The 14,957-nt window shown below is 51.3% G+C and overlaps 1 protein-coding gene across 1 annotated transcript in view; it reads left to right on the plus strand.

Annotated features, from left to right (window-relative positions):
* The first annotated feature begins 271 nt into the window (after nt 1–271).
* RELB (RELB proto-oncogene, NF-kB subunit) overlaps nt 272–14,957 on the plus strand; it is a 40,359-nt gene continuing 25,673 nt past the window's right edge. The window contains exons 1-4 of the mRNA XM_037729158.1: nt 272–515; nt 1,810–1,857; nt 7,291–7,299; nt 10,766–11,106. Coding sequence (XP_037585086.1) covers nt 410–515; nt 1,810–1,857; nt 7,291–7,299; nt 10,766–11,106 — 504 coding nt within the window. The 5' untranslated portion in view covers nt 272–409. The remainder of the gene's footprint in view (nt 516–1,809; nt 1,858–7,290; nt 7,300–10,765; nt 11,107–14,957) is intronic.

Raw genomic sequence — 14,957 nt, forward strand, 5'->3', positions numbered from 1 at the left:
CGGATCAGTTTCCCGGCTTGCTCAATGGGTAGGGCGTGATGGTCCCAAGTAGGCCTCAGTTGTCTCGTCCAGAGCAATGGGCAGCGACGCCTGCCCAACCCCTCCTGAGCGCCCAGCCTCCCTTTCCCGGCCGGCCCCGCCCCCGCGACCACGTGACGCGTGGGGGTTTTCCCGTTCCCCAGCCGTGACGTCACGGCGGGGTACGGACCAATGAGCGCGCAGGCCGGCAGCGCCGGGGAATTCCGCCGCCCCGCCCCCGCCCGCCGCCCGCCCGGCCCGGCCCCGCGCCCCGCGCAGCCCGGGGCGCCGCGCGTCCTGCCCGGCCTGCAGCCCCAGCCCTTGCGCCGCTCGCTCGACCCGCGATCGTCCACCGGACCGTGCCTCCCGGCCGCCCGGCCTGCCCGCGTGCATGCTTCGGTCTGGCCGGGCCTCTGGGCCGTCCGTCTCCAGTGGCCGGGCCATGCCGAGTCGCCGCGTCGCCAGACCGCCCGCTGCGTCGGAGCTGGGGGCCTTGGGTAAGCGGCGCTGGGGTTCAGAAGAGGGGTCCGGGCCGGGGCTGGAGATGGGGGGATTCCGGCAGTCCCGGAGTAGTGTGGGGGTTCCTATGGGAGTCTAGGGGTTTCGCGGGGGCAGAGGGTTCCGGAGACACTGTATTTGGGAGTAGGAAGGAGGCAGAGGGTGATGAGGGAGTCCGGCCGGAGGTTCGAGCAAGGCGTCCCGCTGTAGAGTGAGAGGGGGCGGGGCCTGACCCTGAGGCAAAGAAGGGGGCGTGGCCTGACTCAGAGAAGGCGGAGCGAAATCTGCTTTTGGGGGACATGGGGGCAAGCCCCGGCCCCGAGAGGGAGAAGAGGGGCGGGATCCCACCGGGACTACGAGAAGAGGGCCGGCCCTGCCTCAAAAAAGGAAGCAGAGCCCAACGCGGAGGTGTATGGGGGCGGGGCCTGGCCGTGAGGTCCAGAAGGGGGCGGGGCCTGAGTTGGCCGAAAGAAGGGGAAGGGGCGGGCCTGACTCTGGCCGAGAGGAGGGGAAGGGCCTGTTACCCAAAAAAGCAAGGCGGGGTCTGATACAGAGAATAAGGAGAGGGTGGGGCTTGCCTCCAAACGGAGAAGCGGGGCCTTGACATTGAAAAAATAAAAAGCGGTGTGACCCTGAGAGGAGGCTGTTTTTTGCTTTATTTTTTTTGTTTACTTTTTTTTTATTATTATTGAGGAGGATGTTTTCGATTTTTGTTTTGAGACAGAGTCTCGCTATGTTGCCCAGGCTGGAGTACAGTGTCACAATCTCAGCTAACTGCAACGTCTGCCTCTCGGGTTCAAGTGATTCTCTTGCCTCAACCTCTTATGTAGCTAGAATTACAGGCGCCTGACACCACACCCGGCTAATTTTTGTATTTTTGGTAGAGACAGGGTTTCACCATGTTGGTCAGGCTGGCCTGGAACTTCTGACCTCAAGTGATCCACCCGCCTCAGCCTCCCAAAATGCTGGGATTATAGGTGTGAGCCACTGCCCCTAGCGGGATGGGGGCTTTTTTAACTGAGCTTAAGAAGGGGTCCCCTCCAGGTCCAACTTTAAGGGAGAAAAGGAGCAGGCCCTGAGTGTGATGAGGGTGAGATGAACGACAGAAACTAAAGGCCAGGACCTGTCCATGATTTAGCCAGGAAGCCTGGCCAGACCGAGTGGGCAATCAGGGGGAGGGGCCTGATCCAGAGGGGAGGGGCTAATAGGGGAAAGGATGGGGCTTGCTTGGGAGATTCTCTGGTCCCCTGGCTGCCCTCCATCACCTCCTGAGACTTTCCTCCTTCTCTGCAGGGTCCCCCGACCTCTCCTCGCTCTCGCTTTCCGTTTCCAGGACCACAGGTGAGCAGCCCTCCACCATCCCTGCCCACCCGCACGTGCAGGATGGGGTTGGGAGGACCCCGTGGAGAAGTCTCTGTTAGGGGGTTCACCGAGGTCCACCTCAGCTTTCCCCTGACAGGCTGCATCCCTCCCTGCCAGTTGAGATGGGCGCCCTAGGTTTTCCTACCTATCGGACTGTTAAGAGCATGACAGGTAAAACTAACCACGCATCCAACCGAGAAGCCTTCTTTAGAGATTCTCTGTGACTTAGAAGGTAATCACTGCCATCCTGGGCTTTGGAGCTGGGGTTTACATGCTGTTGTCACCGCCCCTCCCTGTGTGAGTGTCTGCAAGTCAGTTCCCCAGTCCAGGCCTCAGTTTTCTTCATCTGTAAGATGGACAGAACAACAGTGCCTCTCTTTCAGGGGGATTGAGAGGATTGAATGAATTGATACAGGTACACTTTCCAAGCAGTATCTGGCACACAGTAAGGGCTCAATAAGTGTTAACTGTTAGTGGTATTATAATAATAATGATAATAATTATTACTAAACAGTCTATGACAGTGGTTCATTTTTGGTGTTTTTTATTTTAATTTTTTTTTTAAAGACGGGGTTTTACCATGTTGGTCAGGCTGGTCTTGAACTCCCGACCTCAGGTGATCCACCTGCCTTGGACTCCAAAGTGCTTGGATTACAGGTGTGAGCCACCATGCCCAGACTGTTTTTTTTTTGTTTTTGTTTTTGTTTTTTTGAGATGGAGTCTTGTCCCATTGCCCAGGCTGGAATGCAGTGGTATGATTTCGGCTCACTGCAATCTTCACCTCCCTGGGTTCAAGCTATTCTCTGGCCCCAACCTCCTGAATAGATGGGATTACAGGTGCCAACCACCACACCCCACTACTTTTTTATATTTTTGGTAGAGATGGGGTTTCACCATGTTGGCCAGGATGGTCTTGAAACTCCTGACCTCAGGTAATCTGCCTGCCTTGGCCTCCCCAAGTGCTGGGATTACAGACGTGAGCCACTGTACCTAGCCAGACAGTGGTTCTTAAACCGTGTGCATCAGACTCACCGAGAGAGTGCTGGTTAAAACATAATGTTGGCCGAGCGTGGTGGCTCATGCCTGTAATCCCAGCACTTTGGGAGGCTGAGATGGGCAGATCCCCTGAGGTCAGGAGTTTGAGACCAGCCTGACCAACATGGAGAAACCCCATCTTTACTAAAAATATAAAATTAACCAGGTGTGGTGGCACACACCTGTAATCTCCGCTACTAGGGAGGCTGAGGTAGGAGAATCTCTTGAACCCAAGAGGTGGAGGTTGTGGTGAGCCAAAATCACACCACTGCCCTCCAGCCTGGGCAACAAGAGTGAAACTCTGTCTCAAAACAAACAAACAAAAGTAATGCCGCTGGGCGAGGTGGCTCACACCTGTAATCCCAGCACTTTGGGAGGCTGAGGCGGGTGGATCACCTGAGATCAGGAGTTCAAGACCAGCCTGACCAATATGGTGAAACCCAGTCTCTACTATAATTACAAAAATTATAGCCTGGCCAACATGGTGAAGCCTCATTTCTACTAAAAATACAAAAATTAGCCAGGCATAGTGGCGAGTGCCTGTAATCCCAGCTACTCAAGAGGCTGAGGCAGGAAAATCGCTTGAACCCAGGATGTGGAGGTTGCAGTGAGCCAAGATTGCACCACCGCACTCCAGCCTGGGTGAGTTCACACTACTGCACTCCAGCCTGGGCTCCAGAGCAAGACTCTGTCTCAAAAAAAAAATAATAATGAAAATAATATCAGGCTCCACCTCTCGAGTTTCTGATTCAGTAGGTTTGGGATGAGAAATTATTTTCATTTTTAGCAAGCTCCCAAGTGATGCTGAGAATTACTAGTCTATAAAGTCCCTGGCCAAAATTCACTGCATTCAAAAGGAAATGCAGAATCTCGACCAAATTATGACTTTTTTCTTATATACATTTGCTGGGATTTAGAGGGCAGGGATAGTCCTGTCATTGTGAATACTCAGTGGCTGCAGTTAGCTGGGTCTGGGCCTTACTCTGGCGGTATCATCTTGGGATTTGGGATGGACGCCATTCTGGCTTGGCCATGGAAGAGGTGAGGCCAGTTCCCCAACAGGTCTGCGAGTGTAGGGAGGATGGCATCAGGGACAGCCACTGCCCAAGCGGTGGTTCTGGGCAGGAACAAGGCTGAGAGTTTTCTTTTTTTTTTTTTGAGACAGAGTCTTGCTCTGTCATCCAGGCTGGAGTGCAGTGTCACAATCTCAGCTCACTGCAACCTTCACCTCCTGAGTTCAAGCAATTCTCCTGCCTCAGCCTCCCAAGTAGCTGGGACTACAGGTATGTGCCACCAAACCCAGCTCATTTTTGTATTTTTAGTAGAGACGGGGGTTTGCCATGGTGGCCAGGCTGGTCTGGAACTCCCGGCCTGAAGCGATCCACCTGCCTTGGCCTCCTAAAGTGCTGGGATTACAGGCATGAGCCACCACACCCAGCCAAAGCCAAGACTTTTCTGGTTCAAGACCTAGATCTTTGATTTCAAATGAGAGTTATTTCTGATGTCATCCATTCAATAAATATTTATTGTACGCCTGTTCTGTACCTGGCCATGTGCTGAGCAGTGCTGACGACAGCCCTGGCCTTGGAGTTCCCTACCTAGATGGGAGGCAGACACACAAACATTAAATTAAATACGGGATTATAAAATGTGATAAGGGCTATGAAGAAATCTTGGGGTCAGTGATATTTAACAGCAGGGTGGAGATACCAGAACTAATGAGACAGAATGGGGGCCGGGTGCGGTGGCTCACACCTGTAATCCCAGCTCTTTGGGAGGCCAAGGCAGGCAGATCACCTGAGATTGGGAGTTCAAGACCAGCCTGACCAACGTGGTGAAACCACGTCTCTACTAAAAATACAAAAGTAGCCAGGCATGGTGGTGCATGCCTGTAATCCCAGCTCTTTGGGAGGCCAAGGCAGGCAGATCACCTGAGATTGGGAGTTCAAGACCAGCCTGACCAACGTGGTGAAACCACGTCTCTACTAAAAATACAAAAGTAGCCAGGCATGGTGGTGCATGCCTGTAATCCCAGCTACTTGGGAGGCTGAGACAGGAGAATCACTTGAACCCAGGAGGCGGAGGTTGTGGTGAGCTGTGATCACACCATTGCACTGCAGCCTGGGTTACAAGAGCGAAACTCCGTCTCAAAAAAAAAAAAAAAAAAAGAAAAAGAAAATGATAAAGAGACCTAATTTTGAGTAACAAGTGGCGTGGGGGATCAGGGGACTCTCTTGAATAAAGTGGTCGGGGAAGAGTTGTCTAGGTTACGACATGACCAAGGACCTGAAGAAGGAGGAGGAGGTCATGCCATGCAAACAACTGGGGGAAGAGCATTCAGGCAGAGACCAGCCTGCACAAAGGCCCTGAGGCAGCACATACATAGTCAATTTTCTGCACTCACATCTGCTCTTACGTGGCTCATCCTGGCTGCCCCTGAACGGTGGCAAGTCCATGTCGGGGGTCGTGGGGAGTTGCTATTTGAGTAGAGGTATGAATAATTTCCTGGCTAATAGGGCCTGTAATCCCAGCACATTGGGAGGCCGAGGCAGGCAGATCACGAGGTCAGGAGATTGAGACCATCCTGGCTGACAGTCTCTACTAAAAATACAAAAAATTAGCGGAGCGTGGTGGCACTTGCCTGTAATCCCAGCTACTCAAGAGGTTGAGGCAGGAGAATCCCTTGAACCTGGGAGGTGGGTGTTGCCGTGAGCAGAGATCATGCCACTGCACTCCAGCCTGGGCGACTGAGTGAGACTCTCACTCAAAAAAAAAATTATTTTAGCCCAACAAGTTAGGCATGATTATTGTGCCCATTTTACAGATGAAGAAACCAAGGAGCAAACAGGTGAAGTAATAGGCTTAAGGCCACACAACTAGCAAGTTGCAGAGTCAGGATTTGAACAGAGGTGGTGACTCCAGAGTTCTAGCCACATCTGGCCAGGACTCAGTCTCCCCCTACTGCCCGGGAGCCTCTGGAGGGTCCAAGGCTAACTCTGTCTTTGGGTCCCCAGGTTCATCTAGCACAGATACCTGAGAAGGATTTTCCCAGTTGAAGTGACTTGAGGTTGGCCTGCCAATGACCCTTCCTCTCTGCCAGCCTCAGTGTCCCCATCTGCCAAGTAGGGGGACCTTGGCACCTTACTGGCTTCAGAGATCTCATGAGATAAGGAGTACAGGAGAACTGCCTTTCAAGGGGCAAAGGTCTGGCTGCCAGGAGCCACTCCCTGAGAGCAGAGGAGAAGGACAGATCTGGCAGTGGAGCAGGTCCACGTCAATACATCCCCAGCCAGAGACCAGCGCACGCAGCCCTGGGTGGGACCCCGGGCTGCAGCCGCTTCCTTTGCTGTGTGATCCTGAGGCTCGCTGGTGGCCTCTGGGCTTCCCCTTGTCCTGTCTGTGGACTGATGGGAGGTTGGTTTTGATTCCTCCATGATTCTGTCAAGGGATGAGCTTTCCTGGGGAGGTGAAAAGGGGCTTCCCTGAGGATCCGGCATCACTGTACGTCCTCCGTCAGGAAGCAGGGGTGAATCTGGGATTTCAGGTGGGCACTGTGGGAGGATAGGGCTGGGGTACAGAGCAAAGGCTGCCTGGGTTCAGGTTGGCTTCTTTGCTTTTGCTGTTGTTGTTGTTATACCATGTTCAGAAGTTGTTTGTTTTTGAGACAGTCTCGCCCCGTCATCCAGGCTGCAGTGCAGTGGTGCCATCTCGGCTCACTGCAACCTCCGCCTCCCGAGTTCAAGCGATTCTCCTGCCTCAGCCTCCCAAGTAGCTGGGATTACAGGCACCCACCACCACGCCCATCTAATTTTTGTATTTTTAGTAGAGACAGAGTTTCACCCTGTTGGCCAGGCTGGTCTTGAACACCTGACCTCAAGCGATCTGCCCACCTCAGCCTCCCAAAGTGCTGGGTAATCCCAGGTGTGAGGCATGGGGCCCGGCCACCTTCTTTATCTTTAAACACCAGACAATGACCTTCAGGGGACTGGGGTGGACTTAAGGGAGGGAAAACACCCAGAATTTGTTTAGAATCTTGGGAATCCACTTTTTCCTGGAGAAGAGACCCCTTTCTCATGGGTTCCCAAAAGGACTTCATAATCCCTGGTCTACACGTTGTTTGGGAGGCATTTAGCTTAGTTTGAGGATACCCTGGTGCTGGGACCCCAACATTAGAGGTTAAAGGGAGGGTAACCCAGAAAGGGAAGACGAGGTTTGAGGTTTAGTGCCCCAGCAAGTGAGAGCCCAGGGTTTCCCAGGATGGAGGAAGACGGAAGGGTCACAGAAGGGACAGGGTTGGGGAATCTGTCTTAAAAGATGAAAAGTTGTGACCACTTTCTGGACCTCACCTTTCTCTTTCTCTTTCTCTTTCTTCCACAGATGAATTGGGTGAGTATCACAGGGCAGGTTTGCGGGGAGGCTGAGGGACCCAAGTGCCTGCAGAAGGGGGTCTTGGCCTTCCTTGTTCAGTGGGGGTGGGGGAGAGGTGTCACTGTGTGACTTCCAGGTCTGTGGAGGGATTTGAATAAAGTCATGTTCCTAAGGTACTTAGCAGTGAGTGACACTTGGAAACACTCAGCAGGCCAGGGAGCTGTGGGAGCTTATGCTTGTAATCCTGGCACTTTGGGAGGCAGAGGCCGGAGGGTTGCTTGAGCCCAGGAGTTCAGGACTAGCCTGGGTAACATAAGGAGACCCCATCTCTACACAAATTCTTTTTTTGAGATGGAGTCTTGCTCTGTTGCCCAGGCTAGAGTGTAGTGGCTTGATCTCAGCTCACTATAACCTCTGTCTCCCAGGTTCAAGCAATTCTCCTGCCTCAGCCTCCCAAGTAGCTGGAATTAAGGACACCCACCATCATGCCTACCTAATTTTTGTGTTTTTGTAGAGATGGGGTTTCACCATGTTGGCCAGGCTGGTTTTGAACTCCTGACCTCAGGTGATCCGCCTACCTCAGCCTCCTAAATTGCTGGGATTATGGGCATGAGCCACCATACCCGGCCTTTTTCTTTTCTTTTCTTTTCTTTTTTTTTTTTTTTTTTTTAAGATGGAGTCTTATTCTGTCTCCAGGCTGGAGTGCAGTGGTGTGATTTTGGCTCACTGCAACCTCCACCTCTGGGGTTCAAGTGATTCTCCTGCCTCGCCTCCCAAGTAGCTGGGATTATAGGCACGTGCCACCATGCCCAGCTAATTTTTGTATTTTTAGTAGAGACAGGGTTTCACCATGTTGGCCAGGATGGTCTCCATCGCCTGATCTCATGGTCTGCCTCCCTCAGCCTCCCAAAGTGGTGGGATTACAGGCGTGAGCCACCGCACCTAACCACACAAAAGTTTTAAAAATTAGCTGAGCATCGTGGTGTGCACCTATAGTCCCAGCTGCTCGGGAGGCTGAAGTGGGAGGATCGCCTGAGCCTGGAAGGTTGCCTGGGAGGTTGAGGCCGCAGTGAGCTATGATTGTACCACTGTACTGCAGCCTGTGTAGCAGAGCAAGACCTTGTCTCAAAAAGAAAATCAATTAAGCCAGGCACAGTGGCTCGTGCCTATAGTCCCAGCCACTTGGGAGGCTGAGGCTGGAGGATCACTTGAGCCGGGGAGTTCTAGGCTGTAGTGCGCTATGCTAATCAGGTGTCCGCACTAAGTTCAGCATCAATATGGTGACCTCCCGGGAGCGGGGACCACCAGGTTGCCTAAGGAGGGGTGAACCAGCCCAGGTCGGAAACGGAGCAGGTCAAAACTCCTGTGCTGATCAGTAGAGGGATCGCGCCTGTGAATAGCCTCTGCACTCCAGTCTGGGCAACATAGCAAGACCCAGTCTGTTAAAAAAAAAAGAAAACTAGAGCTAGTCCTTTTTTAAAAAAAAAAGAAAAAGAAAACCAATTAAAATAAAAGAATGTTATTCATCCCCTAGTGAGTACAGACAGACACTGTTCTAGGCCCTGGGGGTTCAGCCAGGAACAAACTAAGCCCCGCCCTCACAGAGCTCATAGCCAGGCGGACGGATGGAGGAGAATGAATAGATGGGCAAGATCATGCTAGAGCAGGCTAAGAGAAGTGAAGGAAATAAACAGGACGAGGGAGAGGCGGCCTGGGGAAGACTCGTTAGCTAAGACCTTTCTGAAGAGATAACATTTCGGCTGGGACCAGGAGGAGAAGGAGCCAGCCTGGGTAGAATGGGGGACTGTGGGAAGAGGCAGTTGGAGGAGCAAGTTCTTTCTTATTTATTTATTTATTTATTCATTTAAGTTACTTATTTTTTGAGACAGAGTCTTGCTCTGTCACCCAGGCTGGAGTGCAGTGGCACGACCTTGGCTCACTGCAACCTCCACCTCCCAGGTTCAAGAGATTCTCCTGCCTCAGCCTCCCTAGTAGCTGGGATCACAGGCATGCGCCCCCACTCCCAGCTATGTTTTAGTAGAGAAGGCGTTTCACCATGTTGGCCAGGCAGGCCTCAAACTCCTGACCTCAGATGATCCACCTGCCTCAGCCTCCCACAGTTCTGGGATTACAAGCGTGAGCCACCACACCCCGCCTATTTTTTAACGTAGGATCTTGCTTTGTTGCCCAGCCTGGAGTGCAGTGGTATGATCACGGCGCACTGCAGCCTTGAACTCCTGGGCTCAAGCATTCCTCCTGCATCAGCTTTTCTAGTAGTTGGAACTACAGGCATTACGATGCCTCATTTTTTTTTTCAATATTTTGTAGAGATGGCATCTCACCATGTTGCCCAGGCTGGTCTCGAACTCTTGGGCTCAAGTGATCCTCCTGCCTTGGCCTCCCAAAGTGCTGAGACTACAGGCATGAGCCACACTGCCCAGCCTGCAGCAAGTTCAAGACCCTCAAGAGGGCCAGATGTGGTAGGAGCCAGAAACAGAAAACAGGCCAGGCAAGGTAGCCTCCCAGCTACTCGAGAGACTGAGGTGGGAGGATCCCCTGAGCCTAGGGAGGTCCGGGCTGTGAGCTATGATCAAACCACTGCACTCAAGCCTGGGCGACAGAGCAATAATAATCATATTGGCCAAGGCAGGTGGATCACGAGGTCAGGAGATCGAGACCATCCTGACCAACATAGTGAAACCCCATCTCTCCTAAAAATACAAAAATTAAGCCGGGCGTGGTGGCTCATGCCTGTAATCCAAGCACTTTGGAGGCCAAGGCGGGTGGATCACCTGAGGTCGGGAGTTCAAGACCAGCCTGACCAACATGGTGAAACCCCGTCTTTAAAAAAAAAACAAAAAAAAAACACAAAAATTAGCTGAGTGTGGTGGCACGTGCCTGTAATCACAGCTACTTGGGAGGCTGAGACAGGAGAATCACTTGAACCAGGGAATTGGAGGTTGTAGTGAGCTGAGATTGTGCCACTGTACTCCAGCCTGGTGACAGAGTGAGACTCCATCTCAAATAAAAATAACATAACATAACATTTATTTATTATCTTTATTTTAAATGGAGTCTCGCTCTGTCATCTAGGCTGGAGTGCAGTGGTGCAATCTTGGCTCACTGCCACATCCACCTCCCAGGTTCAAGCGATCTTCCTGCCTCAGCCTCCGGAGTAGCTGGGACTACAGGCATGTGTGGGACCATGCAGGCTAATATTTGTAGAGACGGGGTTTCACTGTGTTGGCCAGGCTGGTCTTGAACTCCTGACCTCAAGTGATTCACCCACCTTGGCCTCCCAAAGTGCTGGGATTACAGGCGTGAGCCACTGCACCTGGCCTCCCTGAACTCTCTGTGTGTGTGTCTGTGTGTGTGTGTGTGTGTGTAATGAATGGGATGGAAAATGTCTTAGGGGTAATCAAGACTTTTTTATTTATTTATTTTAAAGAATCGGCGTCACCACGTGTTTTTTCTTCTCCCGCAGAGATCATCGATGAGTACATTAAGGAGAATGGCTTTGGCCTGGACCGGGCGCAGCCGGGCCCGGGCGAGGGGCTGCCGCGTCTGGTGTCTCGCGGGGCGGCCTCGCTGAGCACGGTCACCCTGGGGCCTGTGGCGCCCCCAGCCACGCCGCCGCCCTGGGGCTGCCCCCTGGGCCGGCTGGTGCCCCCCGCGCCGGGCCCGGGCCCGCAGCCGCACCTGGTCATCACCGAGCAGCCCAAGCAGCGCGGCATGCGCTTCCGCTACGAGTGCGAGGGCCGCTCGGCCGGCAGCATCCTCGGGGAGAGCAGCACCGAGGCCAGCAAGACGCTGCCTGCCATCGAGGTGGGCCGGGCGCGCGGACCCGGGCGGGAGGGGGTGGGGCTTCACTGTACCCGGAAGCCATCCGCGTTCATCTATACGTTTATTTGATGGTGGCTATTGTTACTGTGTTGCTATTGTTGGACCAGATATTAACAATTATGCTACTGGGCTAGACGCGGTGGCTCATGCCTGTAATCTCAGCACTTTGGGAGGCCAAGGCGGGTGGATCACTTGAGGTCAGGAGTTGGAGACCAGCCTGACCAACATGGTGAAACCCCGACCATACTAAAACTACAAAATAACCGGGCATGGTGGCACGTGCCTGTAATCCCAGATACTCAGGAGGCTGAGGCAGGAGAATTGCTTGAACCTGGGAGGTGGAGGTTGCAGTGGGCCGAGATGGCGCCATTGCACGTCACCTTGTGGGACAAGAGTGAAACTTGGTCTCAAAATAAAAAAAAAGATAATAATTATATTATCACCTGGTCTGGAAAAAGCTGGGGGGTGGGGTTGGCATTTGGCTGGGCACAGTGACTCATGCCTGTAATCCCAGTTCTTTGGGAGGCTGAGGCAGGCATATCCCTTGAGGTCAGCCTGGCCAACATGGTGCCAGGCGTGGTGGCACACATCTGTAACAATCCCAGCTACTTAGGAGGCCGAGGTGGGAGGATCACCTGAGCCCAGGAAGGTGCAGGCTGCAGTGGGCTGAGATTGCACCACTGCACTGCAGTCTGACAGAGTGAGACCTTGTCCCAAAAAGAAAATGAAGGTGGGGTTCGGCACTGTGGCTCAGGCTTGTAATTCCAGCACTTTGGGACGTTGAGGCAAGCGGATTACTTGAGCTCAGGAGTTCTAGACAAGCCTGGGAAATATAGCAAAACCCTGTCTCTACAAAAAAATACAAAAATTACCTGGATGTGGTGGCACATGCCTGTAGTCCTAGCTACTTGGTAGGACTGAGGTGGGAGGATCACTTGAGCCTAGGAGGTCAAGGCTACAGTGAGCCAAGATTGCACCACTGCACTCCAGCCTGGGCAACAAAGCAAGACCCTGCCTCAATGTAAAAGAAAAAAAAATATGTATATCTATCTATCTATATATATGTATCTATATATATATCTCACTAGAAGTAAAAAAAAACAAGGAAAAGCAACGGTGACTTTTGGCATGGTATTAATGTATTAATAAGGTACAGGTACAATTTTTTTTTTTTTGAGACAGTTTCACCCTTGTTGCCCAGGCTGGAGTGCAATGGCACAATCTCCGCCAGGTCTGACTTATTCTAAAGCCTAATGGACCAGGCATGGTGGCTCATGCCTGTAAACCCAGCACCTTGGGAGGCTAAGGCAGGAGGATCATTTGAGGCTAGGAGTTCAAGACCAGCCCAGGTGACATGGCCAGATGCCCATCTCTACAAAAATAAAAAAAATTAGCCAGGTGTGGTGGCACGCACCTGTGGTCTCAGCTATTTGGGAGGCTGAGTGGGTAGGATTGCTTGAGCCTGGAAAGTGGAGGCTGCAGTGAGCCATGATCACACCACTGCACTCCAGCCTGGGTGACACAGCAAGATGTTGTCTCAAAAAAAAGAAATCTGCAGTCTAATGTCTTTTTCCACAGTCCCAACCGACATCTCAAGGATGAAAAGGTTTCAGCCCTGGAGGCTGTGTGGGTCCTGAGACTGTTGACTCTAAGCTTTTCAGAATCTCCTAATATTACAGTGGGGAGCTGGTTAAATGAATGGTTTTAACCCTCTCTGGCCCAGTGAGATTTGTAGACAATATTACCTACCTCTACTAACGGTCACACCCAAACTTCATATTTTATATATTATTATTTTTTGAGACAGAGTCTCACCCTGTCACCCAGGCTGGAGTGCAGTGGCATAATTTCAGCTCACTGCAACCTCTGCCTCCCGAGTTCAAGCGATTCTCCTGCATCAGCCTCTCGAGTAGCTGGGATTACAGGCGCCTGCCAGCAGACTTGGCTAATTTTTGTATTTTTAGTAGAGATGGGGTTTCATCATGTTGGCCAGGCTGGTCTTGAACTCCTGACCTCAAGTGATCTGCCTGCCTTGGCCTCCCACAGTGTTGGGATTACAGGCGTGAGTCACTGTGCCCAGCCAGAACTCCATATTTTATGCCAAACTGTAGTATAAAAGAGAAATAAAAGGAAATTAATACAACATATGAAATCACTTTTATTTCAATATATAAATGCCCCACAGGTTATATGAGGAAGGTGGCAGTTGTTTGTGACTATATATAGGCTCCTTGTTAATGCAGTGGCCACAAATGCAGCCTGACCCAGCTGCGCAGACTTGGTGACTTAAATGTCACACGTGCAGGATTGCGGTTAGTGAGGGGATTTTCCCAAGTGGCGAACAACTCTTGGTCTAAACAATTAGCGTGCTGGCTGCAGTCCTTGAAAATTCAGTGGATATTACAGTTATGGGAAACTCCAGCCTGGGTGAGAGTTAGACCTCGTCTCAAAAAAAAAAGAATAAGAAAAACAATTATGGGAAAGAATATTATTGGTGTCAAACAGGGCAAAGGGCCAGGTGTGCTGATGGATGCCTGTAAGCCCAGCAATTTTGGAGACAGAGGTGGAAGGATCGCTTGAGCCTGGGAGGCGGCAGTTGCAGTGAGCAGAGATCGTGCCCCTGCACTCCAGCCTGGGCGAGATCCTGTCCCCCCCAAAAAAAACCACAAAACACACCACAGTCAACAACAACAGCGCAAGTTTCTGGGCTCCGATCATTTTAAACAGGTTTACTACTGACTCGAACGATTGGCGGGATGTTCAGAAGGCTTGCCAGATGTGTATGAATGTGTGGGACTGTCCCTGGTATCATAAACTGCTATCTGGTCCTGTCTACCTGTGGTGGGTCGGTATCACGTCAACCAACCACCCCCAATATCCCATTTTTCCCCTAGGGGGCAGCACTCCCCCACTGAGATTGAGACCAATGGTCAATGATTTTTTTTTTTAAGACTCTCTTGTTGGCCATGCGTGGTGGCTCACGCCTGTAATCCAAGCACTTTGGAGGCCAAGGTGGGCAGATCATCTGAGGTCGGGAGTTCAAGACCAGCCTGACCAACATGGTGAAACCCCGTCTTTATTAAAAAAAGAAAGCCCACACATTTTTTTTTTGATGAATCATTTACAAATGAATTGTAGCCATCCTGCTACTTCACCCCTAAATACTTCAGTATGCACCTCCTCTGTAGCTACAATCTCATTCGTCACCCCTAGGAAAATTAGTAATTCCGTAAAGTCATGTAATATGCAGTCCATATTTCAGTTTCCCAATTGTTCCTAAAATGTGTTTGTAATTGTTTCTTCCTCCTCAATCCAGGACCTAACCAAGGATCATGTTGTATTGATTGTCATGGCTCGTTAGTCTCTCTCCTTCTCTCTTAATATATTTATTTATTTTTTGAGATGGAATTTTGCTTTGTCACCCAGGCTGGAGTACAGTGGCATGATCTCTGCTCACTGCAACCTCCGCCTCCCAGTTCAATCGATCCTCCTGCCTCAGCTTCTTGAGTAGCTTGGGATTATAGGCGTGCACCACCACACCCAGCTATTTTTTGTATTTTTGTAGAAATAGGGTTTCACCATTTTGCTCAGCCTGGTCTTGAACTTCTAATCCCAGATAATCTGCTCGCCTCAGCCTCCCAAAGTGCTGAGATTACAGATGTGAGCCACCACGCCAGCCTTTCTCTCCTTAAAAAAAATTAAGCTATAATTGGTCATATATATGTTAAGAATACAGGTCTGAATTTTTACATATACTGTATACATATGTAGTCCACCCAGGCACTCTGGTCACAATACGTAATTTATTATTTTCCTCTATTTTTTTTTTTTTT

Source organism: Cebus imitator, unplaced genomic scaffold (genome assembly GCF_001604975.1).
Source record: "Cebus imitator isolate Cc_AM_T3 unplaced genomic scaffold, Cebus_imitator-1.0 Scaffold296, whole genome shotgun sequence".
Classification (NCBI taxonomy): domain Eukaryota; kingdom Metazoa; phylum Chordata; class Mammalia; order Primates; family Cebidae; genus Cebus; species Cebus imitator.